This window comes from Lutjanus erythropterus, chromosome 22 (genome assembly GCF_056507025.1).
Source record: "Lutjanus erythropterus isolate fLutEry1 chromosome 22, fLutEry1.hap2, whole genome shotgun sequence".
NCBI classification, from domain to species: Eukaryota; Metazoa; Chordata; class Actinopteri; order Lutjaniformes; family Lutjanidae; genus Lutjanus; species Lutjanus erythropterus.
This window is the reverse complement of record NC_139338.1, coordinates 12,517,760-12,541,021: the sequence shown is the minus strand read 5'-3', so window position 1 is coordinate 12,541,021 and position 23,262 is coordinate 12,517,760. Positions and strand designations below refer to the sequence as shown.

The 23,262-nt window shown below is 39.3% G+C and overlaps 1 protein-coding gene across 1 annotated transcript; it reads left to right on the top strand.

Moving 5' to 3' along the window:
• Nucleotides 1-9,089: 9,089 nt before the first annotated feature.
• On the top strand, nucleotides 9,090-21,950 carry wnt7ba (wingless-type MMTV integration site family, member 7Ba). Its single transcript, XM_084710512.1, has 4 exons — nucleotides 9,090-9,508; nucleotides 12,264-12,490; nucleotides 17,286-17,560; nucleotides 19,777-21,950. Exons 1-4 carry the CDS (start codon nucleotides 9,426-9,428, stop codon nucleotides 20,254-20,256), a joined length of 1,065 nt encoding a protein of 354 aa, XP_084566638.1. The 5' UTR covers nucleotides 9,090-9,425; the 3' UTR covers nucleotides 20,257-21,950.
• Nucleotides 21,951-23,262: the final 1,312 nt, after the last annotated feature.

Below are 23,262 nucleotides of genomic sequence, written 5' to 3'. Positions count from 1 at the left end.
GCAGATGGGATTTGAACCTGGGATTACACAGGGGGATCAAGAGCCTGATGAGCACCACACACTCTTCAACCAAACCCCAAAATCAAGAAAAAATTTAACTTATTTTTGTATGCATGACTCAGGATTTTTACAAAAGAATTTCTTACTGATATATGCTATTTTTTTTTAGGAAACAGCATGTTGAAAAATGAAAAATGTGGCACGTCAGTGTAGTGTAACAGCATCCAGTACTCAGAAAACAATTTGTTATAGATGTCTTCTTGTAGTTGTTGTGGACACTTAAGCAGATCTGATTGCTTCTGAATGTCTTTGTCAAATACACACTTACTGTACAGTACAGTAAATGAAAATACTATCAATGCAGAAGCATATATGTTGACCTTTTCACATGTGGTGTCTTTCTTTTCCTCAGAGAGTGCAAATTAATTTCTAGCTGGTATTCAATGTACAATTATCATTTTAATTCCTATAGTTTAAAGGCTTTATGTGTTTGAAAAACCCTATGATTACAGATTCATGAAAGGCAACAATGAACACGATTATATTTTGATTTTAGGTTCACAAAAAGCGTAAAAGAATAATGCTACGTGTTCTGTGTTTACACGAACGGACGTGACGGTTAAATTTTGAAATTTCGATGGTAGGAACCAAGATGGTGGAACCACTGAGGGGTGGTGGGAACTACAGGCTGCTGTACAGCCGCTTGTACTTTGAAATGTGGGACTGAAGAGCCCCCTTGAGGATCCCAAAATTACTCACTTTACACACTTGTGCCTCGAAAATGCTGGGATACGGTGAAGTCAAACTCACCTCAGGATCAACACAAAATATTTGTGCAGAATCTGAAATGGAAAGAAGAACATCATTGCATATACATTATTTATTTAATGTTAAATTATAATAAGGTAATGATAAAACCTTTATTAGCATATTCGTGATGTAATGCCAGTGTCTGTTGTGATAAACTGTATAAAAGCTGTGACTCTAATGTCATAAAGGACAAAAATCTGTTGTAAGAGACATGCTTGACCCAAACCAGAGGAGTCTGACCTCCTCTGGTGCTCTGTCTCCCTCTGCAGGTGTAACTGTGGAAAGGCAGGAGCTGTAGACGCTTGACTCAGACAACAAAGAGTGACAGAACGAGGTGGAAAAGGCTAAAAATCCATTTCCAAAAAGTGGAAGAATAACAAGGAAGCCTACTAATCTGACTGCATGCATACTATAGTTACTGCAACCACGCTGCAGGTTTCCATCCCAATTAATCACTGTAATTGTGATAAATTTACTTGTTAGGAGCTTTTACTGCAGAATCTATTTCTTTTTGGGCTTGGAATTCACACTGCTGGACATAGAAGTCATTTTCTGTCAATGTTATGAAAAAAAGAGATCATATAAGACATAATAATGATAAACTTCCTCCAAATAATGACTTAGTTTCTCAAAATAATGAGTCAGTATCTCAATATAATTAGCATAACAAAATAATTACTTAATTTATCAGAACAGTTGGGTTGGTTTCTCAAAATAATGACTTAGTATGTCTAAATAATGAGTTAGATTCTGAAAAAAATTTCTTACTATCTCAGAATAATGACTAAGTTTGTTACAAGGCATTATTTTAATAAAGCTTTTCATTTTCTGATACTAAGTCATCTTGAAAACCATAAAAAAATACAAATAAACTGATAAGCAGCAGACTTAACTGGTTTGTCAGAGGGTGCTGTGAATCCCTTTCCTAGATGAATCATAAACGTACGCATTACTTTGTCATTTTTCCTTTCTGGCTTTGTTAGTCGCGCACAGTGTTTAAATTCAAAACCGTTGCTGGTGATGCTGTGTATCCAATTTCTCAACATCTGCAACATGTTTACAACTCCAAGTCTGTATTTGTACACCAAAAACATAAATCCTGTTAACATAAAAGGAATAATTTCTGAAGACATTTATGTGCCTCGTGGCATTGTTGGAAATATGGCCTTCCCTTCATCTGCTCTCAAAAAGGTTCAAGATGCTTCAAAGGCAATAATTGCTCAAAAGTGGAATTGTTGTTCTGCAACATGGAAACAATTTCCCCCTGTCAGCTTTGTCGGGTTTCATGGATGCTCTGAACAGTGTAAATTAGATTTGATTACAAAGTAGTTTCTTTTAGTTGGGTCATAAATACTCTCCTGCCTGTTCAACCTCGGGGTAGTTTTTGTTTTTTATCGCTAACACTCCGTAATCCCCTCAAAGTTCAGGGGGGCGATATTCATTTTCCTCAACCACACACAGATTTCTCGTGCATTCCAGCATGCGTTTTACCCCATTACATATATAAGCACCATGTGTTTGTCTTGCCATATTACAGTCTAAACAATGTCTCTGACATTGCGGTGGAGCTTGAAAGCCACTTGAGTTGCATGTAGCTGTGTGCCAGAATTGCCACATATGCACTTGTCTGACCTAAACAAATTAAACCCATCAGGGTGTCTTAGTGGATCAGAGACACACGCGATGTACAGGACCGCGGCCTTTGATGCACGTCTTCCCCCATCTAATTAAAACTCAAATGTCATACTTAAAGATTAAGGCTGGTGTTGTTCTGTAGTTTCCTTATTGTCAACAAAAAGCCCAAAGCCAGAAATGTGTTAGTCTGTCTCTACTGTCTGTGTCTCAACCCCAAGCACATCACTTTCTGTGCATATTTCTAAAAATGGGCCACATACAGTATCTAGAGTTTCATTTTTATAAAGGCAAAATGCTTTCCTAAGAACTGGACCTGTAGTTTTGAACAAACATTAATTAAACATGACTAAATAGTGTATTCGTTGGCATCTACTTCCTGCTGTGGAGTAATATGAGTGCATGAGTGTTTACAACACCAAGCTGATGTAAATGTAATTGACAACAGTGGTAATGAAGGAATGAAGTAATGAAGAAACTTCATGGTAATGAAGAAACATGTCACCCAGTGTAACAGTGAAACTCAGTGATATGTTTTAATAGTAATAGTAATAGTAATAGTAATAACGCTCAATAGTCTCCTTGCAGAGGAGGATTTTTTATTGCTGACAATATCTGTCAAAACTCTTATTTTAAAGTCAGCTGTAACTTTCATCATGTTGCATTTTTAAATGTGGTGTAATGTTGCAGTGACTGTCAACAGTGGGTTGTTTATGCATATTGTTCTCAGATAATCTTGGTTTTATTAATATTGATTTCAGTACTGTCTGAAAACTTAAAGGGATAGTTTACCCTAAAATCAAAAAATTAACACAGTATGGCCGATAACACCAAACTCTGCTACTCACACTAAAATAGTCCTGATGGATAGATAGAATTACAGGCCAGGGGAAAAATATGTGTTTTTGATTTGAGGTGAACTATCACTTTAATTGGCTTTCAGGGACATTAAAGAACAACTCTTTTCTAGTCCATAAATTGGTACTATTATACACTACTTGTGTAGAATTTGTGATATGCTGCTGCTTTAATATACTGTATATTTTGATTTACTAAATTTTTGAGAACTGATCCTCCCCAAAACACTTAAAGGTACTAAGTGTAATTTTCAGCCATTAAAAGAACAGCAAAAGGCTGATTGAGGGTCAGGTTTATTTTGGTAGTCCGCAGAACACTGCTGGAGTTTCACAGGAAAACAGCACTGCAGTCTCTCAAACAATGTATGTGAATGGTGATTTCAAACATTTAAAAAAAACAATAGAATAAAAAGATAAAGTCCATCCATGCTGCTCGTCTGGTGTTATCCAAATCCCCTAAAGTCCCGACATGTGTTCGCACACTGTCACAACACACACACACACAGTTCAGACAGTCTGCATGTGCACCTGAACATGGCTCCAAGTTAAGGATGTACAGCGATGATTCAGGCTAAAAACATGGTGTAAATAAAATTTTTTAGCCAACTTGGCATTGTGGGGCTTTAGCAGACTTAGTTTACGCCAGACAGGCAGTATGGAGGCATTTTATCTTTTTATTCTGCTGTTTTTCTATGTTTGAAAACTGGTCACCATTCACTTAGATTATTTAGGAGATTCTACAATGTTGTTTTCCTGACTAGAAAACTAAAAACAACCTCGAATCAGCATGAGGGTGAGTAGATAATGACTGAATTTTCATTTTTGGGTGAATTATCCCTTTAAGTGAACTGCAGTCAGCATCCTGAGCATCCTGGGCATTAGCAGTGATGTGAGACCATACGTGATTGACAAGCATTACGGTGACAGATGAGGAAAGTAAAGTTAGGCTTGTGTTGTGATGGGTGTCAGTTGTTAATGGATGTTAGTGCACTTGTTAGCGCGCATTAGTGTTCCATCCTTTGGATTTCCCTGGAAAAACTGTCCCAAGTCCATAGAAAACAGGCCACAGGCTGTTACACGAAACCAAGAAAGCTGCGGAAGGTTTAATTTTTAATAAACACGAGCACGGATATTAAATCTTCAGGAGGAGGATAGGGGGGCTGTAACAGCAAACTGTGTACACATGAGGTGATCAGAAGAGTAATGGTAAGAAGTGTCAGGTTATAATGGCTGTGCTCTATGCCTGCATGATTATGAGTGGATGTTATTAGCAAGCTGGCAGCCAAACAGCTACGAATGAGCAAGTGATTGAGAAGCAGGAATGAAACGACTGATGCCAATCAGCTAATACAAGTGTGAACCGCTCAGCCTGAACAAACACTCTGCTCCACATGTTCCTAACATGGTTCCATGTGCTTTCTCAAGTATTTATGATTATAATAGTTTTGGCATCTGTGTGTTGACACAGTTCTGTCACACAAAATATCACAATACCATGCTGTGTTTCACTGTAAAAAAATATATTTTTACAGTAAAAAAAAAACAACAGCTTGCCTGAACATTACTGTAATAGATATGGTAGAACTTTTTTTTAATTATGGTAAAAGGATGTTAGTACAGCTTTTATGGTTTAGGTTGAAGTTTGGTTTCATATTCTAACATAAAAAATACACGTTTTTACTGATGCTGTTCTGCCATGTAATTTAAAAATATATATTTTTACAGTTAAAAAAAAAACAGCAGCTGTGGTTGCCAGAATTTCAACGTAATACTTTTTCAATTAATTTGGTAAAAGGATATTAGTACAGCCGATTTTACAATCAAGGTTGGAGGGTTTTTTTTCTTTAATTCATGATCTGTTGATGGACCTGCTTGTGAAGCTTCTTTTCCACTTTCAGTGGCACGTCGATGGGAATGTCATGTTTAACACTTTCACCTGAGCCTCGGTCTTCCACAGAAAAATGTCGCTTATGACGAATGATCAGATATTATGTTCAACAAAACTTCCAGGGCTTCTGAGCTCAAGGACAAAATTGGCCCACAGAGCCAGAAGACCCCATTATTGTTCTGGACTTTTTAGGCCTGCCTCCAGCTTGAGGCTCCTCTGCGTCACTGCTCCGGTTTCTCTCTGCCTGTCTCCAGCCCTGTCACCCATCATCATCTTATGGACGATGCTATCAATACCTTTTCTTCCCAAACTCCAACAGCAGTGAGTCATGTTGGTTTTACAGCCTCTGTCATCCCGTTCAGCAGTATGAATTCCTGCTCCGAACTTCCCAAGTCTCCATGTTCACCTCGTCCTCTACATAAAAATATGAAAAGAAACAGATATCACCACGCCAGCGCCAGGACAGTGAGTACATGCTGCTTAAGTGCTATCTTGGCTTTGGAAATTGTGGTTTAGGAGGATTATTTGGACAGAAAGAGAGAGGGAGAGGGAGCAAGAAAGCTACAGAGAAAGAGGCATACAGATGACACATATACACAAAAAGTTCTGCCTCTGCCAGAGACATTATCTGTGAGTTGTCCTCTGAAACAGCTGTAAATTGAGTTCATGTGACAATGTTTCAGCAGCCAAGATGGTCCAACATAGTGGCAAAGCAGCTTCACAGTCTTTACTGTATGCTTGTAGAAATAAGGGTTCCATAGAGGTTCTTCCTGAAGTGCTGAAGTTCTACCCAGAACCATTTGCTTCTAAAGAACCTTTTTCAAAGAAAGGATTTGACAAGGGTTCTTTATAAGACTAAGGATTCCATTAAGAGCCCTGTTCATCAAGAGAACCCTTTTTGGAAGAAAGATTTTTTTAGGGATTGTCCTGGGTTCTATGGTACCATTATATACAGGGGTTGTCAGTAGAACCTCCTGGGTGTGTTCTAAATAACCCTAAAACCCTCTAGAACCCTTAGAAAATTAAAAGGATTCATGTTTTAAAAAAAACCCTGGGTAAGTTCTAGTTGAAACACAGAGTATAAAAAGGTTCTTGGCAGGACCCCCTGGATGGGTGCTACATAAGACCCTTGGACTAGATTCTTGTTAAAACCCTGTGAGTGGGTTCCAGTATTTGGAATAGAAAAGGGTTCCCAGTGGAGCCCCCTGGGTGGGTTCTGGGTGCAGCCTTTCACAGATGATTCAAAGTATCACCCTTTATGTTGAGTTGTGGGTAGAACTGAACGGATTCCAAGTGTAACCCCTATAAATGCTTCGACTAGGAAACATAAAGGGTTCTCCAAGCCAAAGAACCCTTTAGGGTTCTAGTTAGCACCTTTATTTCTAAGAGTGTACCGAGTATATATGAGTGGAGCTATAGTTACACTCAGTCTGACTGGGCATCAGAATCAGGCCAATCTTCTATCAGCCAAAGAATGAGAGCTATTTTATTGTTTTATTCTCCAAATCACTGCTATCTCTCAAACTGCTCTGTTGGCAGCAATGGGGAATTTGAATTAAGAGGTTCATTTCCACAAAACTGCCCTCAATCATTTTCTCAGTGAAGGTCTCACTTTTGTTCAGATGATTGATATCTCATTTTGGAACAAATCTTATTAATATTATCTCCTTGTGGTCGTTCAGCTCAAGTAAAGCTCAGTATGTCTCAATTTTCGGTCTCCAAAATGTCAACAACACGCGGAGGAAATATGTACTTTGTCCTCAGTCCACTCTGTGAAACAGACTCATAAAACTCCTCATCCTTTGAAGGTCCTGTGGCATTGAACTTGACGGTCCCCTCCCATTGTACTTCTTTAACTCTCTTTAAAGTTCCACAGCAAACAATCCCGCTGTTTGCAAGAAGCGTCTTTAAGAGGAAGAAAAGGCGTAAATTCTTTTTGTGTTGCCCTTGTTGTCTTTTCCATCTGATTACACCTCAGCACTTCAAAGACTATATGGGTTTAACAAGAATATAAAACATGTAGACATATGTGACATCTATTCTGACATGGTGATTAATCAAAACCTTTTCTTGCCTCTCCAGAAGAGAAAACAGTCTTAAAGACATCTTACAAGAATTCTGCCTCGTGAATCCAAAAGCAGAACTTCATCAGTTGTTGCTTCCATGTACTTCACTGCCTGCCGTTTTGCTTCAATGTTTACCCGGATGTTTTGGGGTGATGACATTTCCTTCATGCTACCACATGAGGGCGTATTGTTGGTGATGCACCAGCAGAACATGTGAGCTAGAAGACCAGCGAGCCTCATCAACTGACGGTCTAAAGCATTTCAGCGAGCATCAGCCCTACTGAAGAGCCACTGAGAGAAAAACTAAAAACTGTAGCAGTTTAGTATTAACACTAAACACAGAAAGAGTGCAAAACATCAGGTGATACATGTCGAACAACTTACATACATAAAAGTTTATCATTTGACTCATTCATCTTCTAAAAAATCGCCTTTAGTTGCAAAAATGGTTGATTTGATTTGATATTTCTCATTTTATTGATTATTCTGTCTGTAAAATGTCAGAAATAGTGTTTTACTTATTGTTTTTTATTAAATTGTTTATTCTAAATTATCTCCTTAACTGACTGAGTAATTTTACTGTATCTCATGTCATATTTATGTTTTATGTGTGCCAAATGTATGCATCCCACTGCTGCACAAGCAATTGCCACACTGGGGACCAATAAATTTATTGACGATCTTGTTTTCCCAGAGCCCGGTGTGATTTATCAGCAGTCCAAAACACAAATATATTCAGTTTCATATCAAATATGAAATGAAATGCAATGAAAAGCATCAAATTATCATATTTGAGATTTTAGAGCTAATGAAATTTTGGCATTCTTGCTTGAAAAATTACTTAGACGATGAATTAACATTTCAAATAGTTGCTAAAAAAAAAAAAAAAAGCTAATAATTTCAGCTTTAGTCAATTCTAGCTCTAGGCAAACTAAATTTTTCCATGCTTTTTTGCAAGAAAAACACTACTTCATGTTAATTTAATACTAATATTATAATGAACTCCTGCAGAATTTGTACTGTGTGCGGGAGCTTTGCATGACATGATAAAGTATAGTTAGCGTAGTGTGTCTCTAACATTCTTTTATTCAGAGACAACGATGAAAATGTGAATTCATTATGGTTGATTGAATGACAGTTGTTTTTCACTGATATATAAATGCAATTGTACATGTAAAATGCATTAAGTTTGGTATGGCATGGTGGCATAATTACAACCAGATTGTCACAGGTTCAATCCCATGATGGGAAGTGCATCAATCAAAGCTAAAATATTCTGCCTTTTTGGACTTTTACTGGAATTTAGCATTTATGGATATTGTTACATTATAAATTATGGACATTATATTATATTGGTACTTATAACTATATTTTTTGCTTTGTATTTTGTTCTTTTGCTTGCTTGTCTGTCAGTTTTGTTACTTGGGGGTGTGGAGTGGAGGGAAAGGATTGAGGATATTAGGCAATTTAGTGTACTCTGTTATGATTGTTCACTAGTTGAAAACAATCAAAGCTTAAATAGGCCTCACTTTTCAATCAGGAGCTGCAAAAACAAAAATGTGCATGCAGTTATTGATGGTAGAGATGACTTTACCCTGAGTGATCAACTCCACAACAACAAAACGACTGGGTGAGAGAGAGACAGAGACAGAGAGTTGGATGGGGGAGTAGGAGGTGTCTCGGGGGAGGGGATACGGAGGGATGCGGGGTGCAGACTCATCCCCGGGGGGCTGGTGCAGGAACGGGAGAGGCCACTATCTCCCACCCTTCCAATGCCACAACAGTCTCACTTTTGGAGACGTGAGCGGCGCGTATCGTACATCCGGATACCCAATCTGCCCCCACCCTCTCCATCTCTCCCCCCTCCCCCGTCTGTCTCTCTTTCTCCCACCCAGTCCTCTATCAGTCCAGGTGGCAGAGCGCGCTCCGGCCGTGGGATGCAGCCTCTCATCTCCGACACATGCAGGACAGCGGAGCTTGGAGCTGCCGCAGCGCGCCACGGCTCCAATAGCTGAAGACACCGAAAACCGGCGGAAAGAAGAGACGACACTCCTGCGTTTTTATCTCCTGGGAGTTCACACGAAAGGATTTACTTGGTCTCCATCTGTTTTTCTTCTTTTTTATCTTTTCAAACCTCAAGAGAGCATAACCAGTTGTGTTCAATGCGCAACCATGCTCATCATCTCGTCTCGCAGTGCGCTGCTGTCCGTCTACTACCCGCAGATCTTCCTCATCCTCACCAGCGGTAGCTACCTGTAGGTTTCTTATCAATGACCTTCATTCGTTCAGACAAAGTGGTTTGACTTGCTAGAGAGTGATTGTGCGCAATTACGCATCGGGAAAAGTTTGATCGCCCCATCTACGGATCAGCTGGTTGTTGCAGGTGTTTTGAGTCCAGCACTACAAAAATCAGCTTTTAATGTATTAAATAGGTCTACATTTATATAGGATTACCGGTGTCCATAGGATACATTGACTTCGATACAGGTTCCTGAACGACAACTTTTTTCCAATAACAATTTTAGAAAAAAATAACATTTTAAAGCTACTACAAGGTGTTTTTAAGTGGTTATGAAACAGTCTCAATTTATCACTGATGGCTCTATATGACCTACATAAGTTAATAAGACCAACAGCGAGAAGATCAGCTATTTCTGTATAGTTATTCTTCATGGCTGCCACCGGGTCGGATTCTCCATGAAATCAGATGAAAGGAGCCTGTGTTTATGTTTTCTCAGGCAAAGTCACTATGAGTAACACATTAGCCAGTTAAAAGGACGCAGAAAGAGATTTTTATTTAGATAATTTTGTTTTTGATGTTATGTTTTCTGGGTATTATGATGAAAACACTACTGCTGCTGTTCACAGGGTCCACCAAAATCAACAAAATACTTAAGTTCCTTGTAGTAGCTTTAACAAAATGAAAATGCTTACACATTCCAATGTAAATCTTTAGTCTAATTTTTAAGCTCCTTTTTTTTTTTACAAATGTAAAGCAGTTACATAACATGAAAATATAAACCTATTTACCACAAAATTGTCACATAACTTGTCTGTTTCATGTCTTTAGTTTGTTTAACCACGTTGTTTTTTCTGTCTTAAAGCAGTTTTACAACATATAAAAAATAAACCACATATTTCAGATGTACTTTAGTAAGGTAGTGAAATCTGATATCAAATGACAAGGTATTTTTTGATTCTCAACAGTACTTAAGCAATTCAGCCGGTGCCATAAAAGTATGGAAGTTCAGTACTCAGCCCTCTTAAATTAAGCAAATGGGCATATTTTCATCTTTCTTGTGCCTATATTTGGTTTTGGTGTGGCAGATTATTTTGGAAGTGGAAAAAATTAAACTTGGAATATCCAAATTTAGGAAACGTGAGTAATAAATGCATGACTTGTGTCATTTAATCGTTTTTATTCCGCAATGGAATCACAGACTACGGCAGTGCTTTTCAAACTGGGGTCAAAGGACCAACCGGGGTCCCTAGAAAAAAGAGGAACAGAATATTTTGAATTTTATTACACATTTTTTGGAAGCTGGAATCTACTACAAAGAACTTTAATATTTTGTTTATTTTGGAGGTCCCTGTGGACAAAAACGGTCATGTTTCCACCGCAATAACCACAAAATATAATATCAAACCTAAAATTATCTCCTGACTCTTTTTAACTGGCTAACATACAACTCACTGTAACTTTGCCTGGGACAATCTAAACACTGGCTCATTTCATCTGATTTCACAGACAATCCGACCCAGTGGCAGGCATTAAGAACTCACAGATGGTCTCTTTAACTTATGTAGCTCATATGGGGGCATCAGTAAATAAAATGAGACTGTTCCATAACCAGTAAAAACTCTATGTTGTAGGTTTTAAACAAAATCCCCTCAAATTCAGGGTCCGTGGTCCGTGCGTCTACTGTGGGGGTCCTTGGCATGAAAAAGTTCGGACTATGGCTGCAGATTTTATTTCCATAATGTGATGATATTATGATGTCATTTTCATTCAAACATTGTGCCATAAATAGTTATAAAGAAGAATTGAGTGAATGAAGGCAATATTGAATCTACATGATTTTTACATGTCCTAATACGAGCGCAGCTGATGAGAGAACCTGCTCTCGTGGATTTACACATTACACCAGAACCACTTTGTCATAGGAGCACCTCGTCAGACAAGCTCCATAATTGGAAAGCAGCATATGGAAAAGAGTAATGCTGGAAGACTTAATGCTCTGCCCGTGTAATGAGCTTTTTCTTATGGCATTAAAAGACCCGGGGCCCTCTCTCAAAGAGAATGATTGCTGCACCATACATGCCTCTCATTCATAACATTGGCAGGTCCTGAAACCTAAAAGAGCTGTGGTGGTGGTTCATGTTTTCTGTAACACAAAGAGTAGACAGAGACAGAAATTAGCTGGATTTGGACCCATTTCTATTATTAATTATTGTTCTCTTTCATGTCTTTATGAGGGTCCATTATATTACGCATGATGTGATGCAGGGTAAGGAGTCTGCTCTTATCGTCTCATTTGGTCCTGTTTATTTGGTTGCATCTACACTGCGAAAAAAGTTCAGAAAACTCATAATTTCAACTGGCTTAACTAGATGTTTCGGTTTTGAATCAAACTAAAAACTGACCGACTTATAATCTTTTGTTGAGACAATTTACTTTTTTCTTTAGATAAACTTGGATCTCTGCATTTTAGAAACAACCAAAAAATTGTATTTCAAAAATTGTTCACAATGAACTAACTGATTTGTTATTGCTTGAAAATGAAATGGCTGCAATAAAAAATTGTATTCACTTTAATAAGCTTACTCATACTTATAATTTTTGAAAGACTTTTGAAAGACAGTGTTTATGAACTATGGCTTAGCTTCTGTAATGAAAAGTTAAACAAAAAGGTACAATTTGTTTCTCCATTTCGTCTTATCTGTCCTCACTTTTTTTCTTGTTGTCTCTTCAAAAGCACGTCTCATTAACCCCCGTTTCTCCCTGCGCAGGGCACTGTCCTCTGTGGTAGCTCTAGGTGCCAACATCATCTGCAACAAGATTCCGGGTCTGGCCCCCCGTCAGAGAGCCCTGTGCCAGAGTCGCCCTGATGCCATCATCGTCATTGGTGAAGGCGCCCAGCTGGGCATCAATGAGTGTCAGTACCAGTTCCGCTACGGCCGGTGGAACTGTTCGGCCCTGGGCGAGAGGACTGTCTTTGGACAAGAGCTGAGAGTAGGTCAGTCTGTTTGAAACTCAGCAACTTTAGTTTTAGTTAAGAGAGTTTTAAATATATTTATCTCCATATAGACAGCAGGAAAGAAGGCTGAGTGAGGGGATGAAAGTCGCTCAGAGAACAGTGGTCCAAATGAGGGTTGTCTGGTTGGTTCCTTGTCATTTTGTATGCCTTTATCAGAAATTTTAACAGTCCCTAGATGACTGGAGAATAAAGAGCGACAGGAAATTACCTGCAACAAGGATGCTCGGCTACTACCAAACTGGGGATATTCAGTACTTTAAACCCTTTGGCCAGGGGGCCAACCAGATTCTCTAAATTCACAATTCAACGATTTCTGATAGTGAGATCACGATTCAATTCAATTTTTCAATCTAAACATTTTTACAAATCAAGACAGGCTACTGAGTCTTGATTTGTAAAGATCGACAGATTGTTGGCTTTATGACAACCGTGATTTACATTTTCAAATTGTTCTTTAAAATGATCTATATGGTCAATATGGCATTGTGTGATATAATGGCCAGTAAGCTACACTGTGTCATCTTTTAAGTACTGTTTTTTCCCCTCTGACATGCACCAGATGGTGGTGGTGGAGAGAGAAAGAAAAAACTGGGAGAATTGCAGATTCTGCCTTTGATTTTGATTATTCGAAATCAATTTTCACCTAAATTTTGTGTCATTTTAAAGTTGTGACACTCCTAATTTCCATATAGACAGCAGGGACGTAGGCTGAGTGAGGGGAACAGGGGTCTTAGATTAGGTTTGTTTCTTGCCAATTTTATGCCTTCATTAGAGACTGTAGCAGTCCGTAGATGACTGGAAATGATATGAGAGAGATGGGTAGGGACTTGCAGCAAAGGTCTTCGACTCAGACTGGGGACATTGCAAATCATGGTCGGCACCTTAAACCCTGAGGTTAAGGAGCCACACTACGTAGCTAAAGCAAATTTCTGGAGTGTATGTATCGACATTCTTACAACATCCAGTTTGATCAAACTAAATTTAGACAAGTGTAAGTCTTGTGGCAGGACTGTGGGATGATGTGCCATAAAAGAGACATCCCAACTTTTGGTAGGGCTGCAACTAGCAATTATTTTAATTATCGATTAATCATTTCAATAAGATGTCAAAACATTATGAAAAATTCTCATCACAATTCCCAAAAGCAACATCTTAAAATTGCTTCTTTTGTCAAACCATCAGTCTGAAACCCAAAGACTCTTCAAGTTTTTACATTTAAGAGGTTGACACCAGCAAATATTTGACATTTTTGCTTGAAAAATTATTGTTATAATAGTTGACAACTAATTTTCTTTTGTTGACTAATCATTTAATCAACTAATTGTTGCAGCTCTACCAGATTTGTTAGTTGGCCAAACCAAACCAAACTGAGCCGTGTGGTTTGATCTTTCTATCCCTGAAGTTGAAAGAGCAGACGTAAGGATTAGCAAAGTTCAGCTCTTTGGTTTAACATCAGCCCATCTTCTCATTGTTCTCGTATTGTCCTCGAACCTCCTGTGACTGTTGACAGTGGCACGAGAAAAAGCCGCAGCATAGCTCAACTGAGTGGCATGAAACAGACTTCGAGATGGGTGGCGAAACTTTAATGAAAGCATTTTTGGAACACCACATCCAAAAACCACAATTGATCCTCCACTTCGTTCAAAAAAACTGCAACTCAAAGGCTTTGTTAGTGCCCCCAGAGGAGATTCATTCTGTAGCTCATGTGTGACATCACCGGGCTTGCAACATACACTGTCACAGCGAAGCAGCCGAAGACGTCCGTGTGAAGTGGGCTTTTATGCCTATCTGGGTGTGCCAACCTACACGATCTGTAAACACACAAACTAACACGTCTCTTAGCCGACATTCTTCCTCCGTTTTATTTCTCACAGAAGCCTGTTTGCTTCTAATGTGAACCTCTTATATAAATTGTGTTTCAGTCCGAAATGTTTTGTTGCGGTCTTGCTGTGGGTTTGGATCCATGTTTAATCTAGCAGCTCTGGGAGCAATCACTTTCTTCTACACGGGAGACAGGCAGACAAGACGTCTGGATCCCTTTATTTCTTTTGTCAGAGGAAATGTCTCTTTTCTCTTGTGGTGTGTAAACGAGCTCGGAGAGACACTTTGGACCCAGTTTTGATCCTTGCGTCTTCCGCATGTAGACAGTTTTACCAAATTAGGACTTTCTCGAAGACTTAGATATGTATAAAGATTTTCAATTAATGTGAAAAAATATATTCTTCATGGGTTCTCTGTAAGATTTGCCATTTCCATGCAAAAACAGGCCATACCCCCTATTGTGTCATTAATGTACCATCCACCACTTCTTTTGATTGACCTGTCTGCCCTGTGTACTCATTAAGCTCTGAGAAAGACCAGAGAGATCCATGCAAACCACTAATTGAAGTCAGCTCCAGCAGCTGGATGGCAACAATGGAACCCTGCATGCACTGCTGTACAATCAAAACAAATCACAGTGTGAGGAGATGGCTGTTTGGCTATTGCATGCGCCTGATGCCTTGAGAAATGCTCACCATACAATATATCTGAATGGGTCGTGGATTTAGCCTGATGAGAGAAGACTTCAGAGTTTGTTATGAGTTATGGAGCGGGGGAACCGCAGGCCCGATGGTTTCTGCGAGTGAGTTTGTCAGGTTGGAAGGGAGCCATTAGAATCGCCTCTACCAGAGACGCCATGCATTAATACTCTGGGCTGTTGAGAAGAACGAAGGCCCAGCATTATCCTGATTGGAGATGGGAGGATATCCTGTTACCATTTGTAGTGCCAATAAATTCATTTCCCCCTCCACGCCATAAATATAAATGTGTTTATTCTCAAGTTCAAATGGTGACATACAAAAGCTTGGAAATGGGCACATCTCAGTTAAGCCTGGCCACAGATTATTTCAACATGCAACACAGCGGTATCATTTGCTATAATAATGTGGACCGCCTAAAACAGACACAGAATGACACTTAAGCCGCGTGAGAAATTCCATTGATGAAAAACGTTAAGACACAGCAACTCTATGAGTGCTGATCCAGAAAAAAAAAAGCTCCTCCAGTCAGCCAGCAGATGTCACTTGTGTTTTCTTCATTATAATGTTTGTGTGCACTGCCTGTGGAAGACAGTGTGCATCCCACATTGGACTTTATAGCCATCAAAAGACTCTTAAATAAACAAAAGTGGTCATCATCAGACATGATGGACTTAGGAAGATTATTTCTGTAATACTGACTGACCACTGATGCAGATCAGAGATATGAATCAAGACAGAGAGAAACAAATCAGTGAAGATTTTGAGATTACGTAGATTCTCTGAATAATGCTCTAATCAACTGATTATTCTGTTGCTCCTCAAAGTCAACTTCTGATATCTTCCCCTTTATTATACATTTATACATTAATAAATAAAGAGTGAGGTTAGTCCAACCTTCTTTTTAACATCAACATACCCTACGAACAGATTTGTCTCCAAATCATAGATGGCCACCAAAGTGGTGGCCATCTTTCCTGAAATGTGTAGTCCAGCAACTTAGCACTGCACTAAGGGCTCCCAGAATATAACATTATTCTTGGGAATTTTGCACTTTTTTTTTTTTTGAAAAGCTGAGAGTACAGAGGTAGAAAGTAAATGAATAGGGGAAAGAGCATGGCATGCAACAAAGTTCCCATCAGTGTGTGCAGCCATAGTCAACTATAGAGCTGCAGAAATTAGTTGATTAATCAATGAGCTGTCAACTATAAATCAATCGCCAACTAGCTTAATAATCAATTAATCGTTTTAAGTCATTCGTTTCAACAACAAAATGTCCAAATTCTCTGATTTAAGCGTCTGAAGTGTGAACATTTTCTTTAGTCCTCTGTGACAGTAAACTCTGTCTCTTTGGGTTATGGACAAAACTGGATGTTTGAGGGGATCACTTTGGGCTCTGAGAAACAGTGATCAACACTGTTGTTCAACACGTTCACTTTGCACAGGAGAGTCTTTGCAATTATGCGTTGAGAAACTGTTGGACTATTTGCCCACAGATTTTTCACAAAGTGGTGACCCTCGTTCCATCCATGCTGATGCAACTGATCTTTTTGAGGGTGCGCCTTTCAAACCCAATCACGATACTATCACATAATACCAATGACCTGTTTACCTGTCGAATGTTCCAAACAGGTGTTTTTAGGCATTCCACAACTTTCCCAGTCTTTTGTTGCATCTGTCCCAACTTTTTTGAAACATGCTGCAGGCATCAAATTAAGAATGAGTTTATGGTTACAAAAAACATTAAATATCTTGCCTTTGTTCTGTATTTAACTGAAGACAAGTCAATAAGGATTCGCAAATTATTGCATTTTCCTTTGATTTCTATTTTACACAGTGTCTCAACTTTTTGGAATTGGATCGGATTGGAAAATAACACTAAAACTGCTATACTGATATTTGATATTGATTAACTGATATTTTATCTTCTCATGACAAGTAAGCTGCAATTCATGTGTACAGTTGGTGTAGTGTTCTGTCAAAGACACATTCCTTTACACAGGAAGGTGGTCAAAACAAGCCAAAATCCTCCTGCTTGTGCCATAACAGCATAACTGTATGATGGGTATGAAATTCTTGGCTTTCAGCGGAAAACACTGTAATTACTGATTTTAGAATGTCTACAGAAGTTTTTTTTTAAGTATAGGTACATGAAAAGCTATTCAATTGAAATAATGAGTACTAGTATTATGTTACTTTCCACCACTTTCCACTCCAACTCAAATTTATTCAGATTCTGCTCTTTTTCTCCTCAGGCAGCAGGGAGGCAGCGTTCACTTACGCCATCACTGCAGCTGGAGTTGCACATGCAGTGACCACAGCTTGTAGCCAAGGCAACCTCAGCCAGTGCGGCTGTGACCGCGAGAAGCAGGGCTACCATGACTACCAGGAGGAGGGATGGAAGTGGGGAGGCTGCTCGGCCGATGTTAAGTACGGCGTGGAGTTCTCACGACGCTTTGTAGATGCCCGTGAGATCAAGAAAAACGCCCGCCGGCTGATGAACCTGCACAACAATGAGGCAGGGCGAAAGGTAACACAAGCAAAGTCAATTTGATGGCAGAGGAAATGTATAGGCAACAAAATATAAGCACAACACTTTTGTTTTTGCTGCCAGTTCTTATGAATTTAAGTAAAAGACCTAAGACTTCTTCTACGCAAAAGAAGAGATTATTTCTCTTAAATTTTCCTCACAAATCTGTTAGTTCGTGTTAGTGAAAACTTCTTTTATCCATCCACCTGATAGGTGTGGCATACAGAGATGCTGATTAAACAGCAGGATTAACAAAGTGCCACTCTAAAATGTGCAGTTTCACTCTGAAAAAAAAGCATTTATTAGGCACTGAACTATGACTAGTTTTCACGACCTGCCCTAACCTACCCAACCAATTACTAGCCAGTCAGAGGCCGAGTAGGGCGGGTCCTTTCCCAGGAGGGCCAAGTCATGAGCCATCCTACACGGTCTCTGATCATCTGACCTTTTACTCCTTACCCAACCTACACTACTCATGCCTTAGATTTCTAAGGCAACGAGTACAACCAGATTTCTCTGATTTTTTTTTTCCCAAGGAGGGCAAAGTCATGACCCGCCCTACTTTGCCTCTGATTGGTTAGCACTCACTGCCCTCATAGGTTAGATTGGCCTGGAGCACGTTCGATCTGAAAACAATGTGCATCGTTTTGCTACGAATAATCAGCCTCTCCATATGCCACATCTGTCAGGTGAATGGATTATCTTGGGAAAGGAGAGATGCTCACTTAATACGGATCTGTGACCCCTACCAATTTGATACCAAATCTGTGACCAAAATTTGAGAAACATAAACCTTTTGTGTGTACAGAAGAGGTCTATCTTGTTCTCAAATTCTTTAAAGATGAGAGAAAAAACAAAAGTGTTGGATGTATTTTGTGCCAACAGAACTAAGATTATGTTGGAGAAGGAAACTGGCTGAAGTGGCTTAGATTCTCCATAATTCTGAAACACAACTGCATCAGTTACTATAAATGTATCAGTCCTAAACTGTACAAGTGCAGAAATTATTAAACAAAGCTCCTGCACACTAGAGTGCAAGTGTGAGTGTGCATGTGTGACAGAAATGCAAAACTTGGCAGATACAGCTGCCAAACTGGAGTCATGCCACAGCCCTACAGTCCATTCACTGAATTACTCCGCATTAAGTGAGGATAGAGGATATTATTGCAAGTCTCTCTCTCTTCCTTTCTCAGTGGCAGCACTATAGACCGAGCTTCTGCACCACCGCACACACTGAACCAACCAAAGCCGGGATCAAACTCCCCCCAGAATGTGATAGCCATGGAGGGGAATCACTGATTTGACCAGTTTGTGCTAGAGAAACCAGTTTTAAGACATTTTAATTTAGTTTAGTTGCTCAAACATCATTCTGTTTTAATGAAAATGTATCTACTATAAGAATGAGAAGGTCATTTTTGTCAAGGGCAAACAGTCACCTGTCAATTTTGTCATCTGAGAATATTTGTATGGCATTATAATATAAATCTGGCTCAAACCACAAAGTAATTCTATACATGTATGGTTGCACAAAAGCTCTGGTCAGTTTTTTCGGGCTGTCACGCCATTATGTGGTCTGAAGAAAGGTAAAGTTAATTAGAGACTACAGTTTTGGGGTATGAGTTATTTTCCCCAGGTTTCTGACATAAAGTTGGCATGCCGGTTCGTGTGCTGAAAGTTGATGTGTCCGCAGAAAACCCCGCTCACCAAAAGAGACAGATTTCAAGGCTATGCGATTGCTATTGACTGTTTCAAATTCAAGTTGTGGAAATGTATATAAATCACACAGAATGTATACTCAACAAAAATATAGACGCAACACTTTTGTTTTTCCTACCATTTTTCATGAGTTGAAGTAAAAGACCTAAGACTTCTTCTGTGCACACAAAAGGTTTATTTCTCTCCCATTTTGTTGACAAAATCTGTTAAAGAGCTCTTCTCTTTTGCTGAGATAATTCATCCACTTGACAGGTGTGGCATACAAATGCTGATTAAGCATGATTATTGCACAGGTGTGCCTTGGACTGGTTACAATAAAAGCATCCTCAAAAAGCAAACCTTTTCTGTGCTTTGATGAAGTTTTCAATTTTTTACTTCAGGTCATGAAAAATGGGAGCAAAAACAAAAGTTTTGCCTTTATATTATTTTTTGCATTTTTTCAGCTTTTAAGTATTTCTTTTAATTCATACAGAACTAATTTCTACTCTCTGTGTGATCAGATCCTAGAGGAGAGGATGAAGCTGGAGTGTAAGTGTCATGGCGTGTCTGGTTCCTGCACCACTAAGACCTGCTGGATCACCCTACCCAAGTTCAGAGAGATTGGTTACCTGCTGAAGGAACGCTACATTGACGCGGTTCAAGTAGAGCCGGTCCGGGCCTCGCGGCTCCGCCAGCCTTCCTTCCTGCGACTCAAAGAGGCTCGGGGCTTCCAGAAGCCCACGGAAACAGACCTGGTGTACCTCGAGCGCTCACCCAACTACTGCGAAGAGGACACGGCCACGGGGAGCACAGGAACGCGGGGCAGGCTGTGCAACGGCACCTCAACTCACACAGACAGTTGTAATGTGATGTGCTGCGGCCGGGGCTATAACACACACCACTACACACGCATCTGGCAGTGCAACTGCAAGTTCCACTGGTGCTGTTTCGTCAAATGCAACACGTGCAGTGAGAAATCAGAAGTTTTCACCTGCAAGTAAAGAAAGAGGAAGTGTGGGAAAGGAATGGCTGGAGAAAATGGATAATGGCTGAAGATGAGAGGGTTATGACAAAGTGGAATTTGAAGTGAAGGACTTGGAAGTATTTATTCAACAATTTGCACATTTTTACATCCTATTTCGTAGTTCTTTAAAGAAAGGAAAAACAGACTTGAGATTTGGAGAAAAAAAAAGACACAAGTGATTTCTTGCGCGCTGGTACAAAACTGTGACACAACAAAAAACATGTTGCAGGTGAAAGGATTTGATGTTCTCTTCTTTTGCCTCCGGCAAAGCAATGTTTGGAAGATCGTCTTGCAAAGATGTCGCTCGCTAAAGAACAACAAGGACTATTGTTGGATCTTGAGGAGACTTTTGTAAAACTGGAAATGCTACCACGGCAAAGCGCTTCAGACTACCATGAAAGAAGACGATTGAAAGATAGCAGTGGAATATTTTTAACTGTACGCTCACACTGTATTCTGTTTGAACACTGAAAATAAAACAAAATTATTTATGTAAAAAATATCTTTCAAACCTAAAGTCTTATAGGACGGATTTAACATTTTCCTTTCTTTTATGATTGATCTTCAATTGCTACTGATACATTTCAAGCTGGGAGTAACCTTCTTAGTCATATGGAATCACATTTACAGCCACTAAAATATATGCTATAGATTAGTTATTTTTCTTTTGCACTCACATATTCACATTTCTTTCTCTTTTTCATGAGTAATTTGGGGGGTTGTGCTATTGAGTGCTCTACTGACATCTCTCTCATGGACATATCACCCCCCCACCACCCCACTGAGCCCAAACCCTTTGTTACGCCAAGAGCCAAAGAGGCAGAAAATATTCCCAAACTATTTTAAGCATCCAAACTTGTCAGTTTGAACGGCACTTTCCACCCCGACCGTGTTCACCGTTTTGTTTTTGGAGGGCTCCTGACTTCTGAGAAAAGCATGTAAGCCTCATTGGAACTCCATAGAGGTGCAATCAGGTTCAGATACATCCAACATTCCCATGAACAGCAGAGACGTGGAATTCCACATGATGGCCTCTGCTTACACAAGACCTTCCAGCGCGGTTTAGGCCTGCCTGGGTGGATGGCATGTGCCCTAACCACACAGAAGGGGGTATGAGAGGATCAAAGGCCTCAAAAGCTATTTTTGGACAGCACCCTTAATGTATTCAGAAATGTTTATTTAGGCTTTATATAACTTACAAAACAATTTGAAGAGTATATTTTTATATGAGGAACGTGGCACTTTATGTCATTTATAGATGGAAAAGAAAGTCACTATTTACAAGTGTTTGCTAATGTCATTGTTTTCAGCTTTGAGAGCTATAAATTATTTGGAATTTATGTCTTTTGGATCAAAGTTCCTAAATTGTAAATACTCCACATGTTTTACCAAAGTAGCCCGGATTGTCCATCATGACATGATCCTCCACAATTCAACATAGCTCATAAAAGCTGAGTGTTGGAAATTTTGTGGAAAGCACTGTTAAGTATTTTGGATATTTGGAGGTTTATTGCATTCACTTGAGAGAAAATTCTATTTTTCTGACTTTGAGATAGTTTTTCATGTAAAAAAAAAAAAAAAAATCTGCTCTGTTTCTGAATTTATGAGATGATCTTTCATATTAAAAATCATCGGTGTTTCTGAATTTATGAAATAATATCTTATATGTATAAAAAATGGCTGTTTTTCATGGCTTTGTCATGTAAAGAACATCCGCTCTGTTTTTTGAATTTATGAGATAATTTTTCATGCAAAAAAAGTGACAGGGTATTTAAGAGTTGGTCTACATGTCTTTCAGGTCAGCTGAATTTGAGAGAAAAATTCTCACTTACTCAGTAAAGCAGAACCATTTTTTTCATGAAAAATTATCATATTGATTGAGAAAAACAGAGCAATTTTCTTTATCTCAAGTGAATGCAATAAGCTAAGTATCTGCGTAAATGCATGGATAATACAGTGGAAGCTTCAGCAACCAACTAGCTATGCAGCTTTCTTATTGAAGAGATTTTTGTGTTTCCAGTTGTGTTTCCAGTTGTCTTCATAGCCCTTTCAGTGACTAGGAACAACTCAAAGCATAGTTGTGACTTCAAATACAGCTAATTTAAGTTTCTTTATTTGTTCTGTGGCAAAATCAAAGTCTGCATCACTTACAAACATGGACGGTTGTATTTTTTCTTTTTTACCAATAAAATTTGAGCATCCCTTTTTTTAATGCCTTTCGAGTTTTATGTCACATCTGACCTTTATTTGCCTTATTAAATCATTACAAAAAGATGTCTGTCACACACAACACTTTATTTGACATTATATGAACATATCATTTGACCCCAAATATGAAGCAGCATATTCTTTACACCCTGACAAGGTGGGGTTTTTTTTGCTGAAGGCCAATATCAAACCGGAAGGCACAAATACAATATAGCAGAGGCCTGTGGCACAAAACGCTGATATGGGAAACACCACAACTTCTGGCCTTGACCGATGTGGTGCTAATGTGTTAGAAGGTGAACCAACGGCCGCAGCCATGCCACCTCATTCAGCCCGGCTGACTCGCACAGCCTCTTTCCTGTGGGGCTGAAAAGCATTGCAGCCAGCCAGTCGAGCGCAAGTAACAGCTGTTTTGTTAGCCGTCTGAAATCCTGGGGACCGGAACCGCATAAGCTCCCTTCACTATGCCGGCGGATTGAGGGGAGAGTCCAGCCGATTGTTTCAATACATTTTGTCATTAAAAATCAGAGGCAGAGCAAACAGGGTGGAGCAGGGTGTGGGCAGCGCTGTAAAGCACTGCATTGTTGAGGTGTCAGGACCGTTCAGCTTATCCAGCAACAGGAGGAGCAGGGAGGGATGTCATTCTGCAAACTAATGCTTCTGGTCTGATTCACTCACTCACTCACTCACTCATTCATTCATTCATTCACTCACTCACTCTTCAGACGTGCTCTTTCAGTATCTCATCCAGAATTACTTCAACAAAAACACACAC